The sequence below is a fragment of the Trichechus manatus genome, unplaced genomic scaffold (assembly GCF_000243295.1).
Source record: "Trichechus manatus latirostris isolate Lorelei unplaced genomic scaffold, TriManLat1.0 scaffold00008, whole genome shotgun sequence".
Classification (NCBI taxonomy): Eukaryota; Metazoa; Chordata; class Mammalia; order Sirenia; family Trichechidae; genus Trichechus; species Trichechus manatus.
The window spans coordinates 27,186,043-27,199,797 of record NW_004443944.1 but is presented as its reverse complement, the minus strand read 5'-3'; the positions used below and the strand labels follow the sequence as shown (position 1 = coordinate 27,199,797).

Genomic DNA, 13,755 nt, shown 5'->3' with positions numbered 1-13,755 from the left:
TGTAAATACACACACCCACATTTGTGTGTGTGTGAAAATATATATATATACACATATGTACACAAATTATAGTCATAAATACACACATACATACACAGAAGGAGTTCTTGCTTTGTGCAGTTCTGATATGCATGAATTTCAGTTATCACAATTTAGTTAAAGTAAACCAATTTCCCAAGAAAACGGTTCAAATTTCAGTAACCATAGCATATTAACTTATTTACTGTGAGTAATCGCATAAACTACAAACTTCCTTGCTGGCTCTCTAGTCCACAAATCACTAGTAAATAACAGATGTGCATCATGATTGTAACCTATCACGTCACTTCTTTCAAAGTCTGTTGGTGATTGGTCATGGTAGGTTTATTATTCAGTTCATGTAGATAGCAAAGCACATAGCCGTATTGCTTCTTTGTCTCCCAGTGATAAACCCACATGAAATTTTATAAAAAGGAACAATTCAAAGAGGGAATTGCCCAAAAAAGACGGAGGTGCAAAAAAGAAACAAACAAAAAAAAAAAGTGATAATGCTATAAGTCAAATTCAAATTGAATGTCAATGAAGTTATAGACAAAACAGCTGACCTTGGGAATGTTCACACCGCTGCTGTTTAAAGGACTCTAAATATATAGCCAAAGGAATTTTCATAAATGAAGGAAGTTGTGACAAAAAGGAGGAAGATGTTCAAGAGAAAGTGATGACAGTTAAAAACTTCACATTAAAGGAACTCTCTGAGATAGTTCACGGCACTGAAAGTACAAAGTATAAAACAGTAGAAGGTGATTCAAACAGAAAGAAACATGATAATTGCCAAGACACAGAAAGGACAACAATAAGAGGTGGCAAGCCCTATTTAAACTATTCTTGATAAGTCTTTTTTTTTTAAAGAAATAAACCCCTTTAGTAAACATTAACATAATCACAAAGGAAACTAACAATCCTACACATCAAAATAAAAAAACAAGAAAAACATAAAGACTCAGCAAATACAAAATCAACAACAATGAAAAAGACGAAAAGAAGATACATAAATGATAAAGCACATAAAATTAAGTGGAACAAAGAAACTGTCAACAACACACACATAAAAGACATCAAAATGACGGCACTTAACTCATGCCTATCAATAATTATCCTGAATGTAAATGGACTAAATGCACCAATAAAGAGACAGACAGTGGCAGAATAGATTAAAAAACATGATCTGTCTATATGTTGCTTACAAGAGACACACCTTAAACTGAAAGACACAAACAAAATAAAACTCAAAGGATGGAAAAACATACATCAGCAAACAACACTCAAAAAGAGCAAGAGTGGCAATATTAATCTCTGACAAAATAGATTTTAAAGTAAAATCTACCACAAAGGATAAGGAAGGACACTATATAATGATTAAGGGTCAATACACCAGGAGGACATAACTATAATAAATATTTACGCACCCAATGACAGGGCTCCAAAATACAAAAAACAAACTCTAACAGCATTGAAAAGAGCGATAGACAGCTCCACAATAATAGTAGGAGACTTCAACATACCACTTTCAGTGAAGGACAGAACATCCAGAAAGCAGCTCAGTGAAGACATGGAAGATCTAAATGCAACAATCAACCAATTGATCTCATGGACATACACTGAACACTCTACCCAACAGGAGTCAAGTATACTTTCTTTTCTTACGCACACGGAACATTCTCCAGAAGAGAACACATATTAGGCCATAAAGCAAGCCTTAACAGAATCCAAACCATTGAAATATTACAAAGCATCTTTTCTGACCATAAAGCCATAAAAGTAGAAATCAATAACAGAAAAAGCAAGGAAAAAAAATCAAACACATGGAAACTGAACAACACCTTGCTCAAAAGCTACTGGGTTATTGAAGAAATTAAGGATGGAATAAAGAAATTCATAGAATCAAATGAGAATGAAAACATATCCTACCAGAACCTTTGGGACACAGCAAAAGCAGTGCTCAGAGGTCTGTTTATAGCAATAAATGCACGTATCCAAAAAGAAGAAAGGGCCGTAATCAAAACATTAACCCTGCAACTCAAACATGTAGAAAGAGAGCAGCAAAAGAAGCCCTCAGGTGCCAGAAGAAAGGAAATAATAAGAATTAGAGTAGAATTAAATGAAATAGAGAACAGAAAACAATTGAAAGAGTTAACAAGACCAAAAGCTGATTCTTTGAAAAGATCAACAAAATTGAGAAACCACTGGCCAAACTGACAAAAGAAAAACAAGAGAGGAAGCAAATAACCCATATAAGAAATGACATGGGTGGTCTCACAACAGATCCAACTGAAATTAAAAGAATCACAACAGAATACTATGAAAAACTGTAATCTAACACATTTGAAAACCTAGAGGAAATGGACAAATTTCTAGAAGCTCACTACCTACCTAAACTAACACAAACAGAGGTAGAACAACTAAATAAACCTATAACAAAAGAAGAGATTGAAAAGGTAATTAAAAGACTCTCAACAAAAAAAAGCCCTGGCCCGGATGGCTTCACTGAAGAATTCTACCAAACGTTCAGAGAAGACACTTAACACCACTACTACTAAAGGTATTTCAGAGCATAGAAAAGGATGGAATACTCCCACACTCATTCTATGAAGTCAGCAAAACCCTGATACCAAAACCAGGTAATGACACCACAAAAAAAGAAAATTACAGACCAATATCCCTCATGAACATTCACACAACAACCCTCAACAAAATTCTAGCCAACAAAATTCAACAAGATATTAAAAAAATAATTCACCATGATCAAGTGGGATTTATACCAGGTATGCAGGGATGGTTCAACATTACAAAAACAATCAATGTAATCCATTCCATAAACAAAACAAAAGAGAAGCACATGATCTTATCAATTGATGCAGAAAAGGCATTTGCCAAAGTCCAACAGCCATACATGATAAAAACTCTCAGCAAAATAGGTATAGAAGGGAAACTCCTCCACAAAATTAAGGGCATTTATACTAAGCCAACAGCCAACATCATCCTAAATGGAGAGAGTCTGAAAGCATTCCCCTTGAGAATGGGAACCAGACAAGGATGCCCTTTATCACCACTCTTATTCAACACTGTGCTAGAGGTCCCAGCCAGAGCAACTAGGCTAGAAAAGGAAATAAAGGGCATCCGAATTGATAAGGAAGAAGTAAAAGTATCTCTATTTGCAGATATGATCTTATACACAGAAAACCCCAAAGAATCCACAAGAAAACTACTGGAACTAACAGAAGCTTTCAGCAAAGTATCAGAATACAAGATAAACATACAAAAATCAGTTGCATTCCTTTGTACCAAAAAAGAGAACTCTGAAAAGGAAATCACCAAATCAATACCATTCACAACAGCCCCCAAGAAGATCAAATACTTTAGGAATATATCTAACCAGAGACGTAAAAGACCTATACGATGAAAACTACAAGACACTACTGCAAGAAACTAAAAGAGACCTGCATAAGTGGAAAAACATACCTTGCTCATGGATAGGAAGACTCAACATTGTGAAAATGTCAATTCTACCCAAAGCGATCTACAGATATAATGCAATCCCGATCCAAATTCCACCGGCAGTTTTTAATGAGATGGAGAAATAAACCACCAGCCTCATATGCAAAGGGAAGAGGCCCCAAAAAAGTAAAACGTTATTCAAGAAGAAGAACAAAGTGGGAGGCCTCACACTACCTGATTTTAGAACCTATTATACTCCCATGGTAGTCAAAACAGCTTGGTACTGGTACAACAACAGATACATAGACCAATGGAACAGAATTGAGAATCCAGACAAATTCATCCACCTGTGAGCAGCTGATATTTGACAAAGGCCCAAAGTCCATTAATTGGGGAAAAGACAGAGTCTTTAACAAATGGTGCTGGCATAACTGGATATCCATCTGCAAAAATCTGAAAGAAGACCCATACCTCACACCATGCAGAAAAACTAACTCAAAATGTATCAAAGACCTAAATATAAAATCAAAAACGATAAAGATCATGGAAGAAAAAATAGGGACAACACTAGGAGCCCTAATACATGACATAAACACAATACGAACCATAAGTAACAATGCACAAGCACCAGAAGAAAGACTGGATTAGTGGGAGCTCCTAAAAATCAAACACTTATGCTCATCAAAAGACTTCACTAAAAGAGTCAAAAGACAACCCACAGACTGGGGAAAAATTTTTGGCTACCACAAATCTGATCACCATCTAATCTCTAAAATCTACAAGATACTGTAAAACCTCAATGACAAAACAACAAATAACCCAATTAAAACATGGGCAAAGGATATGAACTGGCACTTTACCAAAGAAGATGTTCAGGCGGCTAACAGACACATGAGGAAATGCTCACAATCATCACCCATTAGAGAAACGGTGATCAAAACTACAATGAGATTATCAGGTCATCCCAACAAGGCTAGCATTAATCCAAAAAACACAAAATAATAAATGCTGCAGAGGCTGTGGAGAGACTGGAACACTTACACACTGTTGGTGGGAATGTAAAATGGTATAACCATTATGGAAATTGATTAGGCACTTCCTTACAAAGCTGAAATAGAAGTACTATAGGATCCAGCAATCCTGTCCCATGGAACATATCCTAGAGAAATAAGAGCCGTCACACGAATAGATACATGCACACCCATGTTTACTGCAGCATTGTTCACAATAGCAAAAAGATGGAAGCAACCTAGGTGCCCATCAACAGATGAATGGATAAACAAATTGTGGGGATATATGCCATTTAAACATGGCTGCACTACTGACAACTGCAGCTCCCACAGGCCTCTATGCTGCACAGCATGTTGAGATTTGTCCCCAACATGTTGAGACTTGTCACAACCTGTTTTCCCAAACCTATTGACCCGTTACTGATTGGCTTGTTTACCTGAATTCCTTCTCCCTTGCCCGAAACTTATTGTTACTCACCCAAAGCCCATTGTTCTGTTATTTGCTTCACTGCTTGCTGTATTGACTATAAATAAACTCCTGAGACTGAAGCCAAGGGTCGACTCCTCAGAGTGACCCTCCTGGCCCCACTTCTCTGTAAGAGTTGTGTTTGGTTACTGTCTCCGCCGTCCTGACATTCGCCGCCGCTGCGACAGCAAATTATGGTACATCCACACAACGGAATACTACGCAACGATAAAGAACAATGATGAAGCCGTGAAACATCTTATAACACGAAGGAATCTAGAGGGCATTATGCTAAGTGAATTTAGTCAGTCACAGAAGGGCAAATATTGTCTAAGACCAATATTTTAAGAACTCAAGAAAAGGTTTAAACACAGAAGAAAACACTCTTTGATGGTTGCGAGGGTAAGGAGGGAGGGTGAGGGTTATTCACTAACTAGACAGTAGACAAGAATTCCTAGGTGAAGGGAAGGACAGCACACACTACAGGAGAAGTCAGCATAACTGGACTAAACCAAAAGCTAAGAAGTTTCCTGAATACAATCAAACATTTCAAGCGACAGAGTAGCAGGAGTGGGGGTCTCAGGACCATGTTTTCAGGGGACATCTAGGTCAATCGGCATAACAAAGCTAATTAAGAAAATGTTCTGCATCCCACTTCGCTGAGTGGTGTCTGCAGTCTTAAAAGCTTGCAAGTGGCCATCTAAGATGCATCAATTGGTCCCAACCCACCTGGAGTAACAGAGAATGAACAACACCAAAGACACAAGGAAACTATTAGCCCAAGAGACAGAAAGGGTCACATAAACCAGAGACTTCATCAGTCTGAGACCAGAAGAACTAGATGGTGCCCAGCTATCACCAATGACTGTCCTGACAGGGAACACAACAGAAAGTCCCTGACGGAGCAGGAGAAAGGTGGGGTGCAGAACTGAAATTCTAGTAAAAAATCAGACTTAATGGCCTGATTGAGACTGGAGGAACCCCAGAAAGCATAGCCCCTGGATTCTCTATCAGCCCAGAACTAAAACAATTCCAAGGCCAACTTTTCAAAGATTGGACCGGACTGAGGGACATAAAATGATACTTGTGAAGAGTGTGCTTCTTAGCGCAAGTAGATACATGAGACTAAATGGGCAGCTCCTGTCCGGAGACGAGATGACAAGGCAGAGAAGGTCAGGAGCTGGTTGAATGGACACGGGAAATCTGGGGTGGAAAGGAGGAGTATGCTGTCACAGTATAGGGAGAGCGCCTAAGGTCACATTAACAGTGTATGTATAGATTTTTTAAGATGGACTAACTTGAATTATAAACTTTCACTTAAAGCACAATAAAAAAAAAGAAATAAACCCCTTAATTCAATGTTTATAATGTTTGTAATTTTAATGTCAATATTAGCTTTCCTATTTTTTCATTTTTCTAAACATTAACAACTGACAGTAGGAGAGTTTTTAATGTTTTAACAAAATTGTTAAAGAAGAATCAGAACAATCATAATTATTACCATAGATTATTAAGATTGCTTTGCATGGTTTCAGTTTGTACAGTCATTTTTATGGTCCCACACTGCACACAAAGTAAGGACTGTGTATGTGTACTCATGCGTGTATGGGTATACACACACATAATCATAGTCTGAAAATGGACCTAGAGCTACCTCAATAAATAACCTGAATACTTGTTTGTCTGAGGTTTGTTCAGGGACACTGTGGTCCGTAGATTTTCTTCAGTAATATAAAAAAATTTAAGAAGATGCACACATCGGTTTGCCACTTCAGATGAAATAAGGAAGAATGCACTAACATTTTCCTACTAGTAAGGCTCAAAATGAACTATTTTAAGAGAGCATAGATAAGTCATTTTTTAGGTGAATTTAAGCACCTCAAAGAGAATAAAAGTTGTCAGCTTTAAATATTTATCTTTCTATACAGATGTACATAGACAAAGAAAGAAAATAACTTCTGTCAAATATGGCAAAGTAGATATGTAGCTTATTTAAAGTCTTCCATTAGCATTTAGGAAAGGTTGTATGTATTTATTAAAAGGCCAAAATACTATTTCCACAATATCAAAATCAGACTGAAAATTCTATTACTTTAATATAAAAAGGCATACATTGAGCCATGCAAATACTCAATTCGTTTAGGGTGCTGGTACAAGCATAAAGCCCCTTTTAAAATCCTGATGAAGAACTTAAATTTCTTAATAATATATTAGCAAAACTTGAAATTTTCTCTGGAAAAAAAAAAAAGATCTTTAATGAATATTTTACAATCTAAGACTGTTGAACGTACCCCTTCGAAGACTCCCACTGTCAGTCCGAACTTCTTTGACGCGTGGATGCATTATAGGAGACGTTGGCATCATGGGAAGATGTCCCTGTATACTCCCCCCATTTCCTGTTTCAAAGTTATTTGGGAATATAACCTGTAGAAAATAAAAATCCTTTGCTTTATATACAAATAAACCCACCAATTAAAACTTATAATGGGAAGAGTGGGGGAAAAAGTTTTAAATGTATTTTCTATTTCCCTTTCCTTTTTCATTCTTTGCAAAATATAACAATTTCTATAAAGTGCTCAATCATTATTACTTTTCCATATATGGAAAGAATTCACTTCACTTAATCTTTTAATTTATCTATTTAAGTTTACTAAACACTAGAAGTAAACCTATGAGATAGGCACTATCATCCTCCATCTATGGATGAGAAAGTTGAGGTTCAAAATATGAAAGTTGCTCAAAGTGACTACTGCTAAGTAATAGATCCAGTGCTTGAACCCAAATTCTTTTACCCCAAGTTCACAGTTGTTTCCACTTTCCTAATGGATTCTAGAGTGGAAATATTGATGAATACTGAAGATTGCTCAATCAGTCTGTTGCAAAAGAAGCATGGAAGACAGATTTCAAGAAATCATCTTCTTTTTAATTCTTCCTAGTCTTGGGCAGTTCCTCCAGTAGTTTGAGATTAGGAAAAAATTCAAGAAGATTTATGAACTATAAGGAGATACAGAAAAGCAAATCGGAGCTCTGAAAGAACAGCACAGAGGTGGAGGAAAAAAACTCAATTTCTAACATGATACTAAACTGTTAAATGTGTGATGTGTGTGTAAAGGCACAGACTTTTTATTTTTAAAAAATTCCATATATCACCAATGAAAAGGGTTTAACTCTTTACATAGACATTTGAAAAATTAAAAATGATAGGTCTAGATCTCCACATGCAAAAGAATGTTGGATCAATACCTCATACCATATATGAAAATTAACTCAAAATGGATCAGTTACCTAAATATAATAACTTAAACCATAAAACTCTTAGAACAAAACAGAGGACCTTGTTTTTGACAATGGATACGACACCAACAGCAACAGCAAAAAAAGAAATTGAACTTTATCACAATGAAAAATTTTTGTACATCAAAGGACATTATTCACAAAATTAAGAGACAACCTACAGAATGGGAAAAATTATTTGGAAATCATATATTTGATAATGATTTAATAGCCAGAATATATAAAGAATGCCTATCACTCAACAACAAAAAGACAAATAACCAAATTAAAAACTGGGCAAAGGACTTGAATAGACATTTCTCCAAAGAAGATATACAAATGGCCAACAAGCACACGAAAAGATGCTCAAGGTCATTAGTGATTAGGAAAATGCAAATCAAAACCACAATGAGCTATCACTTCACACCCACTCCAAAATCAAACCCACCGCCACTGAGTCGATTCCAACTCATAGTGACCCTAAGGACAGAGTAGAACTGCCCCATAGGGCTTCTAAGGCTGGAAATCTTTTATGGAAGCAGACTGCAACATCTTTCTCCAGCGGAGCAGCTGGTGGGTTTGAACTGCTGCCTTTCAGTTAGCAGCCAAGTGCTTAACCACTGTGCCAGCAGGGCACCTTTCACACCCACTAGGATAGTTATTATCAGAAAAACGGAAACTAACAAGCGTTGGCAAGGATGTGGAGAAACTGGAGCCCTTGTGTGTTGCTGGTGGGAATGTAAAATGGCACTGCTGCTATGGTAAACAGTTTGGCAGTGCCTCAAAAAGTTAAACATTGAATCACCACATGATCCAGCAATTCCACTCCTAGGTATCTACCCAAGAGACTTGAAAGCAGGGACTCAGACAGATACGTGTACACCAATGTTCACTGCAGCATTATTCACAAGAGTCAAAAGGTAGAAACAACCTGAGTGTTCATTACCAGATGACTGGATAAACAAAATGTGGTATATACATACTATGGTGTATTATTCAGTCATGAAGAGAAATTAAATTCTGATACATGATACAACACAGATAAACCTTGAAAACATTATGCTGAGTAAAAGAAGTCAGACACAAAAGGACAAATATTGTATGATCCTACTTATAGGAAATATCTAGAATAGGCAAATGCATAGACACAAAAGTTTATTAGTGGTTACCAGCAGCTGGGAGGAGGACAGAATGGGAATTATTGCTGAAAGGGTACTGAGTTTCTGTTTGGGGTGTATAAAACTTGGAAATAGATAGTGGTTGATTGTTATGGTATCACAACATGGTGAATATGTACATTTAAAAATGGTTAAAATGGCAAACTTTTTGTTATATATATTTCACCACAATAAATTTTTTTAAATGATAGAATTAAAGGTTTCTTAGCTCTCACACCAAAAGCAAAAGCAACAAAAGAAAAAAATAGGTAAATTAGACATCATCAAAGTTAAAAACATTTGTTCTCCAAAAGACACCATCAAGAAAGTAAAATGAAAACACACAGAATGGAAGAAAATTTTTGTAAATCGTGTATCTGATAAAGGATTGTATCTAGAATATATAAAGAACCACTACAACTCAATAATAAAAAGATAAATAATGCAATTAAAAAATGGCCAAAGAATATGAATAAACTATACACCAATGGCCAGTAAACACATGAAAAGATGTTCAACATCATTAACCATTAGGGAAATGCAAATCAAAATCACAATGAGATACTACTTCATACCCATTAGGATGGCTATAAGAAAAAAGAAAGATAACAAGTGTTGGGGCAAAGATGTGAAGAAACTGGAACCCTTATACTTTGCTGGTGAGAATGTAAAACAGTGCAGCACTTTGGAAAACAGACTCACAGTTTCTCTAAAGGCTAAAGAGAGTTATCATATAATCCAACAATTCCAATCCTAGGTATATACCCAAGAAAAATGAAAACGTATGTCCACACAAAAACTTGAACGTGAATGCTCATAGCAGCATTATTCATAATAGTCAAAAGATGGAAACAACTCAAATGTCCATAAATTGATGAATGGACAAATAAAATGTGATATATCCATACAATAGAATATTATTCAAAATAAAAAGAAATAAAATACCGATACATCCTACAACATGGATGAACCTTAAAAGCATTAGGTTATAAGTGAAAGAAGCCAGTCATGAGGACCATATATTATATGATTCCATTTACATGAAACATTTAGAATAGGCAAGTCTACAGGCAAAAAATAGATTGGTGGTTGCCTAGGGCTTAGGGGATGGAGGAGAAATGAGGAGTGGACTGCTAGCGAATATGGAGTTTCTTTTTGGGGTGATGAAAATGTTCTAAAATTGACTGTGGTAATAGCTGAAAAACTGTGAATACACTAAAAACCACTCACCTGTATACTATAAATGGATGAAATTATGGTATGTGAATTTATCTCAATAAAGATGTTATCAAAAATTGATGGTGGTGATGGTTTTGCAACTCTGTGAATACACTAAAAACCACTGAATTGTATACTTTAAATGGGTGAATTGTATGGTCTGTGAATTATACCTCAATAAAGTTATTATTAAAAAACAGAAAATGAGGGGGACCTCATACCACCAAGAAAGAAGCACCGGGAGCAGAGCGCGTCCTTTGGACCTGAGTTTCCTGTGCAGAGAAGCTCCCAGAACAAGAGAAGATTGATGACACGGACCTTCCTCCGGAGCCAACAGAGAAAGCCTTCCCCTGGAGCTGATGCCCTGAATTTGGACTTGTGGCCTACTGGACTGTGAGAAAATAAATTTCTCTTGGTTAAAACTCGTGGTATTTCTGTTAGAGCAGCGCTAGATGACTAAGACAGAATTTGGTGCCCAGAGAGTGGGGTGCTGCTCTAACAGATACCTAAAATGTGGAAGCAGTTTTGAAACTGTGAATGGATAGAGCAGTGGCAGCAGCAAAGGACCAGGAGCAGGAGAGAACCTACAAGAGCAGAGAAGTGGCAGTGGCATAGAAGCAGCAGTGGCAGAGAACCAACAGCAGCAGAACCAGGAAATCAGTGCGAGATGGCACTGGAGCCAACCCATGGAGCAAGAGAGCTGAGTGCCTGTACACACTAGGCTTCCTGGCGGAGTGGGGTGCCTCCGGGTACGTATCGGTGGAGCTAGGCTTGCCGACCCACGGAGCAAGAGAGCTGAGTGCCTGTGCATACGAGGCTTTCTGGTGGAGTAGGGTGCTTCCAGGCACTTACTGGTGGAGCTACCGAGCTTTGGAACTTTTGCCCCGGCAGGGCAGATGCTGATGTGAGGCCCAAGGGCCAAGAGGCCACAGGAAGCAGAAGCTGAAGAGACAAGGCAGATAAGAAGCCAAGCTGCCTCAGTCTCAGAAGGTATGGCCATGACCTCAGGGGTTTCAAAGGGTGGAGCCATGGCCTCTGGTGTTTCTAAGGGTGGAGCTGTCACCCCAATAGCCTAGCAGAATGGTGCACCTAAAGCGAGGGAGAAGAGCAGTCATCCCAGTGGGCCTGGAAGGCGGAGCTGAAGCCCAAGGCCAAGTGGCCTCCACTCAGATTCTGGAGACTGTGGCCAATACCTAGAGTCTGGAGGGCAGGGCCATTGTATAAATTGTCTCAGAGAACAGAGGTTTATTTTCAAAGCCTTGAGGGCTAATGTAATATGTTCTGCTGACTTGCTTGGTGCCTGTTACTCCTTCTTTCCCTCCAGTTTCTCCCATTTGTAATGGAAATGTCTAGTGCCCGTTCTGCCATTGTACCTTTGGAAGCAGATTATTTGTATTCTAGATTTCACAGATGAAGAGGAATTTTTGATTTTGGACTTGGAGTTAAGACTTTTGCTATGACATGATGGGGTGAATATGTTTTCCATGTTGCAAGGATGTGATTTTTTGGAGGCCAAAGGGTGGAATGTCATGGTTTGAATTATGTCCCCCCAAAAATGTGTGCATCAATTTGGCTGGGCCATTATTCCCAGAATTGTGTGGTTGGCCTCCATTTTGTAATTGTAATTTTATGTTAAAGAGGATTAGGGTGGGATTCTAACACCACCCCTAGCCAGGGCACATCCCTGATCCAATGTAAAGGGGAGTTTCCCTAGGGTGTGGCCTGCACCACCTTTTACCTTACAAGAGATAAAAGGGAAGCAAGCAGAGAACTGGGGACCTCATACCACCTAGAAAGAAGCACTGGGAGCAGAGCGTATATCCTTTGGACCTGAGATTCCTGCGCAGAGAAGCTCCCAGAACAAAGAAAGATTGAAGACACGGACCTTTCTCCAGAGGTAACAGAGAAAGCCTTCCCCTGGAGCTGATGCCCTGAATTTGGACTTGAAGCCTTCCCTGGGAGCTGATGCCCTGAATTTGGACTTATAGCCTACCGGACTGTAAGAAAATAAATTTATCTTGGTTAAAACTCATGGTATTTCTATTAGAGCAGCGCTAGATGACTAAGACAGACCTATTCCATGGGCACGTTCTTAAAGGCATGTTTCCTAAGGACTAGGAAACAAACGCCAGAATTGGGAACTCTTTGAAAATATCATTCTGCAAATTATCCCCCCAGGAGGGAAAGATGCAAAATGTGCCCGATCTGATTTTAAAAGCCCATGTGGGGAACTGTCAAACTGGGAGACAACGCTTGCAATGCTCATAACTATGGAAGGCTTGTTTTCCAGAATATTTGAAGAACTCCTACAAATCGATGAGAAAACAGGCAAAGACACGAAAGAATCTTCACATAAGAAGACACCAGAATAGCCAATAAACATTAGTTTATGCTGAATAATCACAAAAATACAAATTAAAAACAAATCAGCTATCATCTCCAAAAAAAGAAAAAAGAAAAGAAAATGATGGGATTACCAGCCTTGCCCTGACTCACTTCTTCACAGGTAGGAACTTTGTTTGCCTGGAGAGCCTCCCATAGTGCAGAATCATGACTCCATGCTAAACTCTCCAAAATCTGTTCTTCAATGCTGTTCAGGTGTTTCACCATGTCCCTCGAGAGCCCCTCCTCTGAGCGAATCACTACCTCAATAACCTGGAGAGGGGAAAATTGAGAAAGCAATGTGGTTTCAAGCAGTCAGTTTTAGACTGGGCTTCCACATATGACTGGTTCTGGCTTTACTATGTGACACAGAACACAAATGACACCTTTGAACCGTAATTCTGTGGCTTATTAATATCTTTTAATTTATGCCTCTGTTTTTCATGTTTTATTTTATACATGAAAAATTGAGTCAGGAATGCGTACAAACTGGTCAACAGCCCAACAGTGGTAGAAGTTGCATCTTGAGTTCCCAGTTCAGTGCTATTTTGAATTTACTGCCCCTTTTCAGGCTATTCTTCCCAATATCTCAAAAGAATGGAATGAACAAAGTATTTAAAAAGAACTTTGCTTATATAAAGTATAATTCCATTTTAGTAAGGGAAAATATCTAGAACAAAGTCTGGAAGTATACACACAAAAATATTTATAGTGTTTTTTGGGGGGAGGGTGATAGAATTACAGGTCATTTTAATATTTACATTTATCTGCATTT

At 37.9% G+C, this 13,755-nt stretch overlaps 1 protein-coding gene across 4 annotated transcripts in view; it reads right to left on the bottom strand.

Annotated features, from left to right (window-relative positions):
* The window catches only part of RBL1 (RB transcriptional corepressor like 1), a 63,484-nt gene that overhangs the window by 23,118 nt on the left and 26,611 nt on the right, over positions 1-13,755 (bottom strand). For all 4 annotated transcript variants that reach the window (XM_004370367.2, XM_023724811.1, XM_023724814.1 and 1 more), the window contains 2 exons: positions 13,095-13,253; positions 7,242-7,374 (listed from right to left, as the gene is read on the bottom strand). In XM_004370367.2, coding sequence (XP_004370424.1) covers positions 7,242-7,374; positions 13,095-13,253 — 292 coding nt within the window. The remainder of the gene's footprint in view (positions 1-7,241; positions 7,375-13,094; positions 13,254-13,755) is intronic.